The sequence below is a fragment of the Sorex araneus genome, chromosome 3 (genome assembly GCF_027595985.1).
Source record: "Sorex araneus isolate mSorAra2 chromosome 3, mSorAra2.pri, whole genome shotgun sequence".
Classification (NCBI taxonomy): Eukaryota; Metazoa; Chordata; class Mammalia; order Eulipotyphla; family Soricidae; genus Sorex; species Sorex araneus.
The window spans coordinates 11038627-11051081 of NC_073304.1; the positions used below are offsets into that span (position 1 = coordinate 11038627).

General features: G+C 57.1%; 1 protein-coding gene across 1 annotated transcript; it reads right to left on the reverse strand.

Moving 5' to 3' along the window:
- Window positions 1-326: 326 nt before the first annotated feature.
- CALM1 (calmodulin 1) lies at window positions 327-11492 on the reverse strand. Its single transcript, XM_004610257.2, has 6 exons — window positions 11220-11492; window positions 8380-8410; window positions 7130-7273; window positions 4835-4941; window positions 4150-4285; window positions 327-3996 (listed from the first exon to the last, which is right to left on the reverse strand). The coding sequence occupies exons 1-6, from the start codon at window positions 11220-11222 to the stop codon at window positions 3968-3970; spliced, it is 450 nt and encodes a 149-aa protein (XP_004610314.1). The 5' UTR covers window positions 11223-11492; the 3' UTR covers window positions 327-3967.
- Between the last annotated feature and the right edge of the window lie 963 nt (window positions 11493-12455).

Genomic DNA, 12455 nt, shown 5'->3' on the forward strand with positions numbered 1-12455 from the left:
TGAACTACTTTATAAAATTAAAAAGCTGCAAAAAACAAAAACAAAAACCAACCCCAAACTGTGTTGAGGAGTAGGGAATGGAACTTGGCAAAGCCTATTCCCGTGGCCTGTCTGAGGGCCTGGTCTAGTCAAAGACGGGGAGGAAGAGAGTGTGTGGGAACGCCAGCTGGTCCCGAGCGAGGCCGCGGTGGGCTGAGTGCGGAAGCCCCGGTCTCCTCCTCACTCACCTCAGCCGGCTGGAACCGCCTCGGCGCGCACGGAGCCCGGTCCGCGGGGCGGCGGGGCACGGAAGGCGCTGCAAGCTAAGAACCTACACAGTTCGCAGGTAGAGATGAAAGGCTGCAGAAATGTTTATTGAATACAGTGCCAGGTTTATAAATAATAAACGTTATTTACAATTTCCATAGAGTTGGTCCCCCATCAGAGAGGTGGTTTAAATCTCCAGACAGTTGATCTCAAGATTTACAGGGACTTGCAAGTCCCTCTGCTGCCAACAGCCGCTGCGCGCGTCCACCAAGGAACCACCACCCGTCTCTGCCATGGACGTGTGTCATGAACACCGGGCGACATCTGGAGAGAGAACGCCCTCCACCCAGGCCACGACCTTCCTTCCTACTCCCAGGGAAGTTAGGGACAGCAAGGGATTTCTGTCACCTAAGGGACGACTTCGAGTTTTTGTTTCTTTTTTTTTTCTTTAAAAAAAAAAAAAAAGAAAAGAGTAATTGCCAGTTGATCAAGGGAGAGATTGTTTTAAGACACATTCGTGGAAATCTAGTCACTGCCAAAGAGATCAGAATCTTTAGGATATACAATAATTCCAAAGGTTTAAATAAGTGAATGAAACCAAGAGCAGACTTGACCAAATTTACATTCTTTGTTTAGGAAGAAGTTCCCAATATGCCGAGGGGTTAGTTAAATACGCTGCTACGCTGACCGGCCGCAGCAGAGCCGGGCCGGCGGGACAGCCACTGGTCACAATTGCTTACAGGTAGTCAGACATGCATTTATTATAAAGAGAATATAAAAATATGTACAGTCGCTAATCTTCGATGTGTTTTTTTTAAGTTGCCGAAAAGACACCAATTGATGTGTGCAAAAAATTCGGTTTGTCAAAAGAGCAGAAAAAAAAGCCTTTCTTGGCGGCGGCGCGGCAGCGGACCCCGAGGGAGGGGCCGACGCCTTGCCTCGCCACCTGCCCCAGACGGACGGAGAACGGGACCGCGGGAGTGAGTGCCAAGAACGCAGCAGTCTTTTACGGCAAGACTCAGGCTCAAGCGGGATGCCAGTTAAACTAGTCACTTTGTATATATAAACCTATGTATAGTATTTATAGAGCAGTTAGTTCTAAGGAGGGGCGAGGGTGGACGGGAAGGTGCTCGCAACACCCGAGGTGAGGTCGGCCTGGCCCTCTCCTCCACACACCAACTCCCGAGCCCTGCAGACACCAGCCCCCAGCCCCCGGCGCTGGCCGTGCCCACTGCCAGCTGGGGGAGCAAAGGCTTCTTCGGACAAGGCTTCACCTGTGCACCCAATGACACTCAGCATCCCCTGGGGAGGAGATGGGAGACACTTCCGGCTGCCAGGCAGGATGCTGGCCACACAAGAACATGGACCCAAAGGTAGTCTCGGAAGACTGAGACCACAAAAATGGGAGTCCCACCCCCACCCCCACCCCCGCCTGCTTCCAGAAAAACGGAGTGAAAGGCAAGTTTTTGAAAACAAGCACCCCGCGCCCAAAATTCCTTTCCCAAGCTACCAACCAGGTCTCGGGCCCCAGGCTGGGTCAACAGTCAGGCCACTAGGGGCGCCCTAGGAGAGAAACCGCCAGGTAACCATGGAAACTGACACTTCCAGGAACCCAGCCCTGGGTCCCACACCCCGCCAGAGGCCCCAAGCTAGCAGGAGCCCTGTCCAGAACCGGGGGGCCTGCGGAAGCCCACCCTCGCTCCTGGCATCTGCCTCTGCCACGCAGTGCCCGGCCGGGCCCAGCGGGCAGCTCCTCTCCACTGCTCTGACCTCGCCCCCCGGCGGGAGTCGGACAAGCTCCGCAGCGCCGGAGGAACAGGGAGTAGGAGAGGAAGCAGCCAGGGGGTTCAGAACACGCAGCTCTGGCTGCCAGGAGCAACTCCTGGCCTCCCCGGCAAATTCAAACCTCCCCCTACACAACGCTCAAAACCCCGACTTCCTTGCTATGAAGATAGTCCATAAACACCTTGGGGGTGGGGGGGGGGAAGAATAATAATAATGCACATCAGCCTTCACAGAGTTTGCCACGACACGCAGCCATGCTGCTCAGGGCCTCCCCCACCAGGCCGCTCCCAGGGCCCGCATCTGAGTGTGGGTTACTGGTTTATAATTAGACACAAAATTCACTCTGGGCTGCAGTTTTATTTTCAGGCTGGAGCCCAGCATTAGTTCTGCTTGCTGGAGGGGGGTTGGAGAAAAAGCGAAGTCAACTAAAGACGTTAAAAATAAAAATTAAAAAAAAAAAATATTTTTTTTTTCTTAAAGTCGAGGCAAAGGTCAACAGAATCATGAATCGAAACTCCCGAATCCAAAGGTGACGGCTAGTAGTGTCTTTTAGGCATGAGACTGGCTCTAGAGAAGGGACTACTGCTACCACACACAGCGAGAAGATCGCGTTACAGACGCCGCAGAGCCTGTCTCTTGCAGATGGTCTCACAGAGTTACATACGACAGGTTATCAGCAGCACGACTGAGAAGAACCCCTAAATACATGCTTGAGAAAGTGTTTTTTTTCCCCCCTTCAGAGCTCTACCGCCTGAATTAAGTTACTGTAATTCACCACCCCCCACCCCCGCCCGCCCTCCCCCCAAAGTACAAGTAGACCTATGTCCATAAATAGGATGAAGCAATGGCGAATCTGCTTGCCTTGTAGGCGAGGTCTCCGCTCTGAGGTTGGGGCTGGGGAGACGGGCGGGGGTCTGCGGGGTGCACCGGACTCCCGTCCGACTGCCCTGTCCCCTCTTAGATCTCAGCTTTACAAAGCATGTAACACCACTTTAAGTTAATGGTCTTTCTTTATTGAAAGAAAAAAAAAAAAGGACTAGCATTTATAACTTGGAATGGACAGAAATTGTCATTTCTCGAACAGCGATGCTGACGGGGGTGGGGGGGGCGGAAGCCCACAGCCCCGGCCGACTACCCTAGGGCTCCCAGGTCAAGGTGGGGAAGGTTTTAAAAAGAGAGTCCAAAGATACTCCCTTGAGAAAAGGGGTCTAAAAATTTGTGTCAGCAGTGACAGCCTCAAAGTCTCGCCCTGGCACGATGCAGACAGCGCTAAGCCAGCCCTCGGGCCGGGCCCCTGCGAGGGGGTGTCACCGCGCCACGGCTGGGGACACAGGAAGTGCAGGAGGGCCATTCTGCGAGGGGAACTCTAACTGGACAGTTTCTCCTTCACCCCTTTTTCTGCACAGCACCTCGAGGTAAACCAATTTTTAATGGGTTGGGTTTTTTTTTTCCTTTTCTTTTCCTTCTGGTAAACCAGCTATGACAATTTATGCTAACAAACGGAACTAGAACCCATTGGACTAGGTTTTGGATTTTTTTCTCTTTTTTTTGTTTTTTTTTCTTTTTTTTTTTTTTAATACAAATGCCTGACTGTGCTCAATTGTCAAGCCGCATGCATGAAAAACTGGCCAGCCCAAACAGTGTAGTAATCATTAGCAAATGGAACTGCGCGGATCCACTAAGTGCTTCCTTATCGTTAAGGTAGTACAAGTATTTATATCGGAAAACTGATGTGTAGCTTGATCTTTAGGGGACAGGACCACCAACCAAGACATGCAGATTTTGGGTGTGTGTGGACAGAAGGTACTTCTGACATTCAGTTTTGCTATATAGAAACAGAATGAGTAAATGAACTTTTTTTTTTTTTGCAAGAGGTAAGTAAAAGATTCAATTTGATTCTTCTAGAGGGGGGGATAAAGGAGTTGAAAGTAGGTCTTCATTTTGCAGTCATCATCTGTACGAATTCTGAAAAGACAAACAACCATAACTTTGTTATCTTCAGAGGCAGCTGCAAGGAGCGAGCAGTTTCTCTAAGACAGACACAGTGCTGAAAGGCCAGCAAAGACGCCGGTGGCCAGCCTGCGGGGAAGAGCGCCCGACACCCGAGGCGGGGCTTACCTTCATAGTTGACTTGTCCGTCCCCGTCAATATCTGCTTCTCTGATCATTTCATCTACTTCCTCGTCTGTTAGTTTTTCTCCTAAGTTTGTCATGACGTGACGGAGCTCTGCAGCGCTGATGTAGCCGTTACCGTCCTGGGAAGGTTTGGCACGGGTTAGGGCCGAAGCGAAGGGGAGGGGGCCCCCGCGCGGGGTAAGCGGCTCTGCCGGAGGCTGCTTGGCACGCGTGCCCGGGCCACTCCGCCACCCAGCCCCGCCTCTCACGCACACCGCCCCACGAGCACCAGAGCAGCGATTTCATAAGCCACAAGAAAACGAAAGTAACCACCAAGAAATCCGACTCCGATTTCTCTGCTAGTTTGTAACGCTTAGTCTGTTCTGATAAGGTCACTGCATGAAGGCAGGGCGCCGCGCAGTTTGCTGCGTGTTCGCTACCCAGGACTGCTCCAGCCCTTTAAAGACGACAGCAAGGGGCCAGAGAGATGGTACAGCAGGTGGGGTGCTTGCCACGCAGAGTCAACCCGAGCCCTAGCACCCCACCCCATAGGGTTCCCCTGAAGCCGCCTGAGGTGACCCCTGAACCCCGCGGGGTCTAGCCCCTGAACAAAAGCAACCTAAGAGGACTGCCAAAAAAGGGGGAAAAAGCCCCAGCAAAACGCCGTCTGCAGTGCAGACAGCAATTACCTTGTCGAACACTCGGAATGCTTCACGGATCTCCTCTTCGCTGTCTGTGTCTTTCATTTTTCTAGCCATCATAGTCAAGAACTCTGGGAAGTCAATGGTGCCGTTTCCTCAAATAAAAAAAAGAAAAGTGCGTGTAAAACAAGTGCTCTGGTGATGCTGCCTGGTGCAGGTCACTTTCGAGCCCCATGACACCCCGATTTTATCAGGGGGACCACCCTGCGGCAGGCCGGGACGGTTCCAATGGCCCACAGGTGTCACAACTTTCAAATGACACCAAGGACGGCATTTGTGGGTACGAAGGAAAATGCACAGAGACCCCCTTCACCACTCAAGGGGGAACTCCCTGTTCGGGCAACACAGTGTCCCCCGCTTGGCCTTCTCCCGAGGGGCTGGGGTGCACTTGCCCTGAGTTGGACCAAGGGGACGAACTGTGCTTTAGGCTAGGGACACTGGGAAAGACCTGGGACTGGGCCACCAAGTTACAAGTCCAAACTGTTTTTAGGGAACTGGAATGACAGCACGGTGGGGAGGGTGCCTGCCCTGCACACGGCCACCCGGGGTTTACCCCCGGCAGCCCACATGGTCCCCCGAGCCCGCCCACAAGGATCCCTGAGCTAGGAACCAGAAGTAAGCCGGGTTTGACCCCCCAAAAAAAACCCCAAAACAAATCCAAAAAACTGTTCTTGGGGTAGTGGTGACCTGGAAAATTTGACTTTGTTATCCAGAAGACCAGAACTTGTTAGAGTCCTGGGGCCAGAGAACTGGCACATGGTGAGGCCTTTCCCGAAGGCAGCCAACACCCAGCATCACGAAACCAAGCCTTGGCACAGAGCTGGGCATGGCCCACGCCCCTGCCCCCCCCAAACCAAGGGAGGGGAATTATTGCTCAGCCACTGGAAAGCCACTTCATTCTTGCCAAGCAAGTATCTATTTCCACGAAGGGCAAAGCTTAGAATGCTCCAGAATTGTCCTCACAGCTCAGCCCATTAATATTTCAGAAGCTATGTATGAAGCGCTCCAAATACTCAAAGCCCCAGCCCCAAAAAACAAAGTCAGATGAACACCCCCCAAAGACCAGCCGTGGTCTGACCGGAAATTAAAGGGTCAGGTTACCTTTCACTAGTCCCTTTACATGAAAATAGCCTGCAAGTCCTCCTACAGTTGTAAAGTGCTACTTTCACAGAAGACAAATGATCCGGAGTGTCCGCTCACGGTCATGCGGGGACATCCACAGCTATTGGTGCTGAACCCCTCATTCAGGAACGTGCCACAGCCTTGCCCCATTCCCTTCACTGACACCCCAAGCGCCATCTCCTTGGGCCACACACAGCCAGGACCCTCCCCGCCCCCAGATGGCTGCTCCTCTCGGCAGAATCAAGTTGTGAACAATCCCACTTTCCAAAATCAGTTATTAAGCTCCAATGGGCCAGACTTCTACGCTAAGACCATCACCAAAAGCCCTGCTTCTAATACATGTAACTCGATGTCTCTTAATGCCCTCACACTGTTTGTTTCGAAGGGCGCATCTCAAGCCGACCACCTCTCAAATCACCTAAGCCCAAACTGCTCTCCGCTCAGCCCTCCAGCTGTGCTGTGCGGGTGCCAGGCTTCTCGGTGTACTCGTGCGAGTACAGATTTCCGGTGGAGGGGTTGCTCAGAAGCTGCTTCTGGAAGGAAGTGAGCAAGAAAAGGTCAACTGTCCATCAGGCCCGGGAGGCCTCGGGAGCGGCTGGCCGGTGACTGCAGCATGAGCTCAGGGCTCCCCTCTCCCCTCCTTCCCTTTTCTTACACTCTTGGCTGTGCCCCATCATCGACGTGCACTTCCCCGAGCCTCAACAAACTCCCGGTGCACACATGCACACACGTCCATCACACGCTTCACACCGTGCTCAGTTCTTTACTAATTTGGGGGGGTGTAGGAAGAAGCACCCTCTGCGGCTCAATGGGCGGTAGGTCTCCGAGCCCCCTCTCCAGTCGGGAACGGCTAACATCTCAAGGGGTCCTTCCTCTCCTCTTGGAGACCGAGTCTTTGAGGCTATCTGGTATTTAGTACAGGTGTTTTAGGCTATTCTGTTCACTGGCCACTGGAGAAGACTGCGCCCAGGTCACCGCAGGTGGAAAACGAGCAGTAAGACGATCTCATCCAGGAAATGCTCCCTCTGCCCGGAGCTGGCTGCAAGGCGGCCACAGAGGAGACCCCCCCCCCCACACTGCGTGTTTAGCTCCAGGCCCCCCGGGAGCCGAGCCTGGGAAGTGTCTGGACCCGACTCGCACCGCGCTGCTGCTAACCCTTACCGTCAGCGTCCACCTCATTGATCATATCCTGCAGCTCGGCCTCTGTTGGGTTCTGGCCCAGTGACCTCATGACAGTCCCAAGCTCCTTTGTGGTGATGGTGCCGTCACCATCCTTGTCAAACAGGGAGAAAGCTTCCTTGAACTCTGAAAACAAAAGTTCACCTTTGAGAATGAATGTCACCGACCCCGCCCAGCGCCGCCACCGGACTGGCTTCCCCGGAACTGGCCGCCACCAGTCCAGCTGCGCAATCCATCAGACCCCGCCCGGTCGCTAGCCACTGGGGACAAGACTCCAGTCGCCCCTGAACTGGCCCTTCACAGGCGGCAGGTCGTGGATTAAACACCATTCCTGGCAGCCGCTCCAGAAAACCACACTTGTCTCGTGTCTTTAAAGGACGCTGCGCTCAAACCGGTCCCGAGTCCCACCCGCGTGAAGAGCGGCCCACACCGTCCCCAAAGGCCTCTTCCTGTTGGACGGCTCGTTCCATAGCAACGTGAGGAGGAGTCCCAGGCAACCAGCCTCCCTCAAAGGCACTCAGAGCCTCTCAGAGGCACTGCGCGTTTCCTCCAGAGAAACGGCCTCCAAAATATACATACGCATACCCTCCAGAGAGTCGCCCAAGCCAAAACCGAGGGCTGGAGAGAAGGTATTTGGATTAAGGCCGTGCCTTGCCCGTGGCGAGCCCAGTCCAACTCCAGGAACCTCGGGGTCCCTCCAGCAGAGCCCTGCCAGGAGTGACCCCTGAGCACAGAGCCAGGGGTAAGCCCTGAGCACTGCTGGGTGAGGCCCCAAAACCAACAAGGGGGGGAAAAAAACCCTTAATACCTAAAGTAACTCCCATCCAGCTCTGACAGGGGCCCTAACTCTCGCTTGCACCCACCCTCACTGACTGTCACCTGGCCAACACAAGATTTGAGGGCGGCTCCTTACAAGCCCAGTGACGTAAGAATTCTAAAAGGGCCTTTTCTGAGCTGAAGGCTGTTTCCTCCTCTTATCTGCAAGGCTCCCTGCTGAAACAAATACTCCAGGGTACAACAAACGGACTGTCTTAGTCCCACTTTTTTTTTTCCCTTTTCACATAATCTTCAAATTAGTGGCAATGATGTCCGGCCTCAAGTATTTCTGCTTATTGTTGTCACCTAAGTGCTTGGAGCACTTCAGGCTTTAGGAAGGGGATTCAGGAGTCACTGGAACCAAGCTGAGTCCTGTCTAGCTCTGGTTTAAGGGGACCTGCCCCCGCCGGACTTACCAGCGATCTGCTCCTCGGTCAGCTGATCGGCCTGCAGGAGAAAGGAAAGGTTACAGTTCAGTGCCGGCAGCTACAGTTTCTCATCCAGCCACACTCTGCCCCGGGGTCTCCGGGAGCACAGCCCCTGGACCAACCCTCGCAACTTTTTCCACTGTCATCTGATGACAGCAATCAGAATGATGAGAGCCCCGGGTGACACCGTGAAGACAAAGGATGTCACTCTCCCGGGCCCGTGGCCCCGTGCGCTCCTGCCCGAGGAGGGAGGGGGGCCGCCTCATCTGAAAACAGGGCTCCTCTAGCGGCAACAGGCCCCGCGGCATCTGCAGCGTCGGAGGCGGAGAAGGGAGAGCGCCACCTACCGGCCCGCGCCCCCACAGCGCCCACAGGCGCCCGGGGATCCAGCCAGGCGCCGCGGGCACCGCAGCCAACAGCGCGCAGGGTCGAGTCCAGGGGAGGCTTTCACCGCACCTTGCGCATTGCTGCGGGCGCTTCCAATCTCCAAATTGGAGTTACATAATGGCATTGTGTCGGATTAAGGGGCTTTTACATCCCGAAAAAATTAAATAAATACATAGCATGGGGTTACCCTTCCCACTTAATTCTGCTGTAATGAATGCTTTCCAATCATTTAAATGAGGCAGTTATTTGTCGGAGGCCTGCAATTACTATAGCTAATGCCCTTGGTCAAATTATCCTGTGAAGCAGGGCTCGGAAGCCGTTTTGGAACTGCAAAAAAAAAAAACTAAGGACGGGCACACACACAAAAGGCACAGCGATCCTGAGACGCTACAGTCTCTTTCTTTTCGGGAGAGAAAACTTCGCTGGAAAATATTTACTTCTCTCCCCACCTCTAGGATGACATAAGAGTTGCTCATAATAAGCACGCTTTACTGGAGGTGGCAATTCTCACTTGCATTATTTGGTCTCTGCAACACTCAGCCTGCGCCTCCAGTCAGGGGAATTCAGCTCTCAAGGAGAGCTAATATGTATTTTTACTTTAATGAAGGACGCCTAATGAAGCCGGTTACAAATAGAAAGCTAACCACACTTCAGTCTATTCTAAGTCCTAAATGAAAACTTTCCGTAGAAATGGGGTTTTGATATGTTGACTGGCAGGAGAGGGGGGGGGCTTCTTTGTTTCAAGCAATTTTTCAAACTGGGCTTCCTCCCTTCCTAAGTCGCCGAGTCACTGCAAATTTGGTTTTCTTTTGGTAAAAGGCGGCGACACGATGATTTATGTAACGCCAGGGCTCCGTCTGTCTTGTACAACAGGAAGCGCGGCCACACCTTGCAGGAGAAAACTGTCGCTGTTCCGGGGGAGAATCAGTCCCACCTCGCCCCCAAACTCGCCTTCCGATGGGGAGTGGGTGGGGGGCGCTGGGTAAGCATCACCCGGGTCGACAGAGACCCCCCCCCCCCAAAGCAGAGCCAGCCCCGGGGGCAAAGGTGATGGGAACCTGCCGGGCGCGGGCGGAGAGTGATGTCAGCCCTGCGGCCGCGGGAGGAAGGGGCCGTGGCCAACACACCCATCGGGGCGCACAGGCGCATCTGGCGAGCGCGCAGGCTGCGGAGAAAGCGGAAACGCCGAGGAGCGAGGACAGCTCCCCGCCGACGGGGAAGTGGAGGGCGGGCAGGGGCAGGGGCGCCGCCGGGACCACCCCCTCGCGCCCTCCCCGCGCCGCGGCCCCAACTCCTGGGCCACGCGGCGCCCGCGCGGCGCCCGCCCCGCGCCTCCCACCCGCGGCTGCTCCCCCAGGCGCCGCGCCCGCAGCGCCACCGCCTCCTCCCCGAGCAGAAACTTCGCGTCTCTAATGGAAACCGAGGCGCGCGCCAGCTCCCGCCTCCTCCCCCCCCCCCCGCCCCAATTAGCGCGGGCCTCGCGCCTCCCGCGGGAAGGGGCCTCCGGGTGCAGCCGCAACGCCCCGCGGGGCCGCCCGGGGGTCGCCGGTGCCAGCAGCGCCACCCGGGCCGCATGGCGGGGCCCCGCCCGGCCCGCAGCTTCCGCCCTCTCCGCCCCCCACCCCTCGCCTTCCTGCCTTCACCCCACCCTTCCCCGGCTCCTTCCTTCCCAGCCCACGCCCGTGGCGCGCCCCCCGGGCGGGAGCAGGAGGGGGAGGACGGCTGAGCGCGGACGCCCGGCGGGGTCGGTGCCGGAGGTGGGGGGCTGGGGGGTAGAGAAAGGGGAGGCGGGGACTCACGACGACCACCCCTCCACCCCGCCACCCCAACAGCGCGGTGGGAGCAATGTGCGCCACCGGCTCCCGGGACCCATTCATTCTGCCGTGCGCCCGGCCGGCGGCCGCCTTCGGAACTGGGAGAGGCAGGGCGGGGGAGGGGGGGACCCGGAGCCCGGCCCCGCCCGGCTCCCCGCCCCCCCTCCGGGGCCCCGGCCGAGGCGCAGCGCTGCGGGCTGCCCGGGTGCGGCGCGCTGCGTGCAGCGGTGCGGGGCTGGGGGAGGGGGTGGATGCGCCAGGGCCCGGTGCGGTCGCGGCTGGGACGACCCCCCCTCTCCTCCTCCTCCTCCTCCCCGCAGCCCGGCTCGCGGTCAGCCCAAGGCCAAGTCCAGCTCCAAAGGGGAGACCAAAATTTAAATGAGAAGCCCCGGGGGACGAGGAAACCGAGATGCAAATCCGGAATGCATCCTTCCTAACCGCAACTGCTGCGTAACACCCGGAAAAAAAAAAAAGATAATGGAGCGCTCCCCCACCCACCCCCAACTCTCTCCTTTCTCCCTCCCGCTCCCTCTCCCGCACTCGCACACGCACACAGAGACCCCGGGAATCAGGATCGGGGGCGAGACCCCGAGCGGGAGGCTGCTCCCGCGGCCACTCCCGACCTACCATGGTGCGGGCGAGCGCAGGACGAGCAGAGGGGGCGAGGGGGGCTGCACCAGCTCAGGGGCTGAGACGGCGGCGGGGGCCTCCGCGGCGGCGCTGCTGGCCGCTGACGCTGCTGCTGCTGCCGCTGCCGCTGCCGCTGCTGCTCGGGCGCGGGGTGCGCGGGGCGCTGTGCCGCCTGTGCCGCCTGTGCCGCCGCCTGCGCTCCGGCCCCACCGCGAGTAACGGCGCCGCGCCCGCGAGCCTGCCAGCACCAGTGCCGAAGCGCGAGCCTGCGCCCCGCCGTATATATACGGCGCTCCGTATCCCTCCGCCGCCGCCGCCGGCGCGCGCCTCGCGCCGGGCCGGGCCTCGCGCGCTGGCCCCGCCCCCGGCGCGCCCGCCGCCCGCCGCCCGCGCGCCCCGGCGGGAGAGCCGCGGGACGCCGCTCCCCGGGGCCGGCCCCGCCCTGCCCCCGGCGCCCGCCGCGCGCCCCGGGCCCCGCGCCCGCCGGCTCGCGTGCGGGGGGCTGTGCTGGGGGCGGGGGCGGGGGCCGCCGCGGGGCGCCGGGGCTGCGGGGGCGGGAGGCGCACCGGCCGCGCAGCCTTCCACCGCGCAGAAGGATCTGGAAGGGGCCAGAGCTCTCCTCCGGGGGGAAGGCGCCGTGCCCAGAGCCTGCGTGCGGAATCCGTGCCTCTGCCCGCGGGCTTAGCCACGCGCTCATGTTTTTCACGTTCCCACGGAATAGTTTTGCCGGTGTGCCGGAATAGTAACTCTCTTCCCCCCACCCCACCCCACCGCACCAGTTCTGTTCCCTTTTTTCTTTTTTTTTCCCCCTATGGAAAGCACTGTTCATTCTGGGCTGCTCTTAACTGAACCATGCATCTCCTACAGCTCAGGCTTTGCAGCATTTTTTTTTTTTTTTTTGGTGTATTTTGTTTCTCTGAATGTTCCTGGTACGGAGTGATCAGATCTGAATTTAGAGATCCGTACACACAAGGAAAAACAGAATCCCCCTCCGTGACAGCGCTGGCACACAGCTTCATCAGACCATCGCTTAACTCACAATCTAGTATGTTCCCCTTGAAATCGTATTTCATCCCTGATTTTCCTGGGGCTTGGGTAATTTTTTATTTTTTGTAGTATAGAAAAAGCGTGGTCAGTCCTTTATTTGAAGCCCAAGTCGGTTTGTTTTTGTTTTCTGTTTTTTGATTCTTTTTCTTGAAAAAAAAAAATCAAACCGTTTCTTTTCTGGCCAAG

Excerpts from the sequence above, each read along its gene's own strand:
- CALM1 (XM_004610257.2), bottom strand. Across the intron at positions 7,274-8,379 it reads GACCGAGGAGCAGATCGCTG|AGTTCAAGGAAGCTTTCTCC; the intron begins GTAAGTCCGGCG and ends TTTTGTTTTCAG. Across the intron at positions 3,997-4,149 it reads CGGACAAGTCAACTATGAAG|AATTCGTACAGATGATGACT; the intron begins GTAAGCCCCGCC and ends TTGTCTTTTCAG.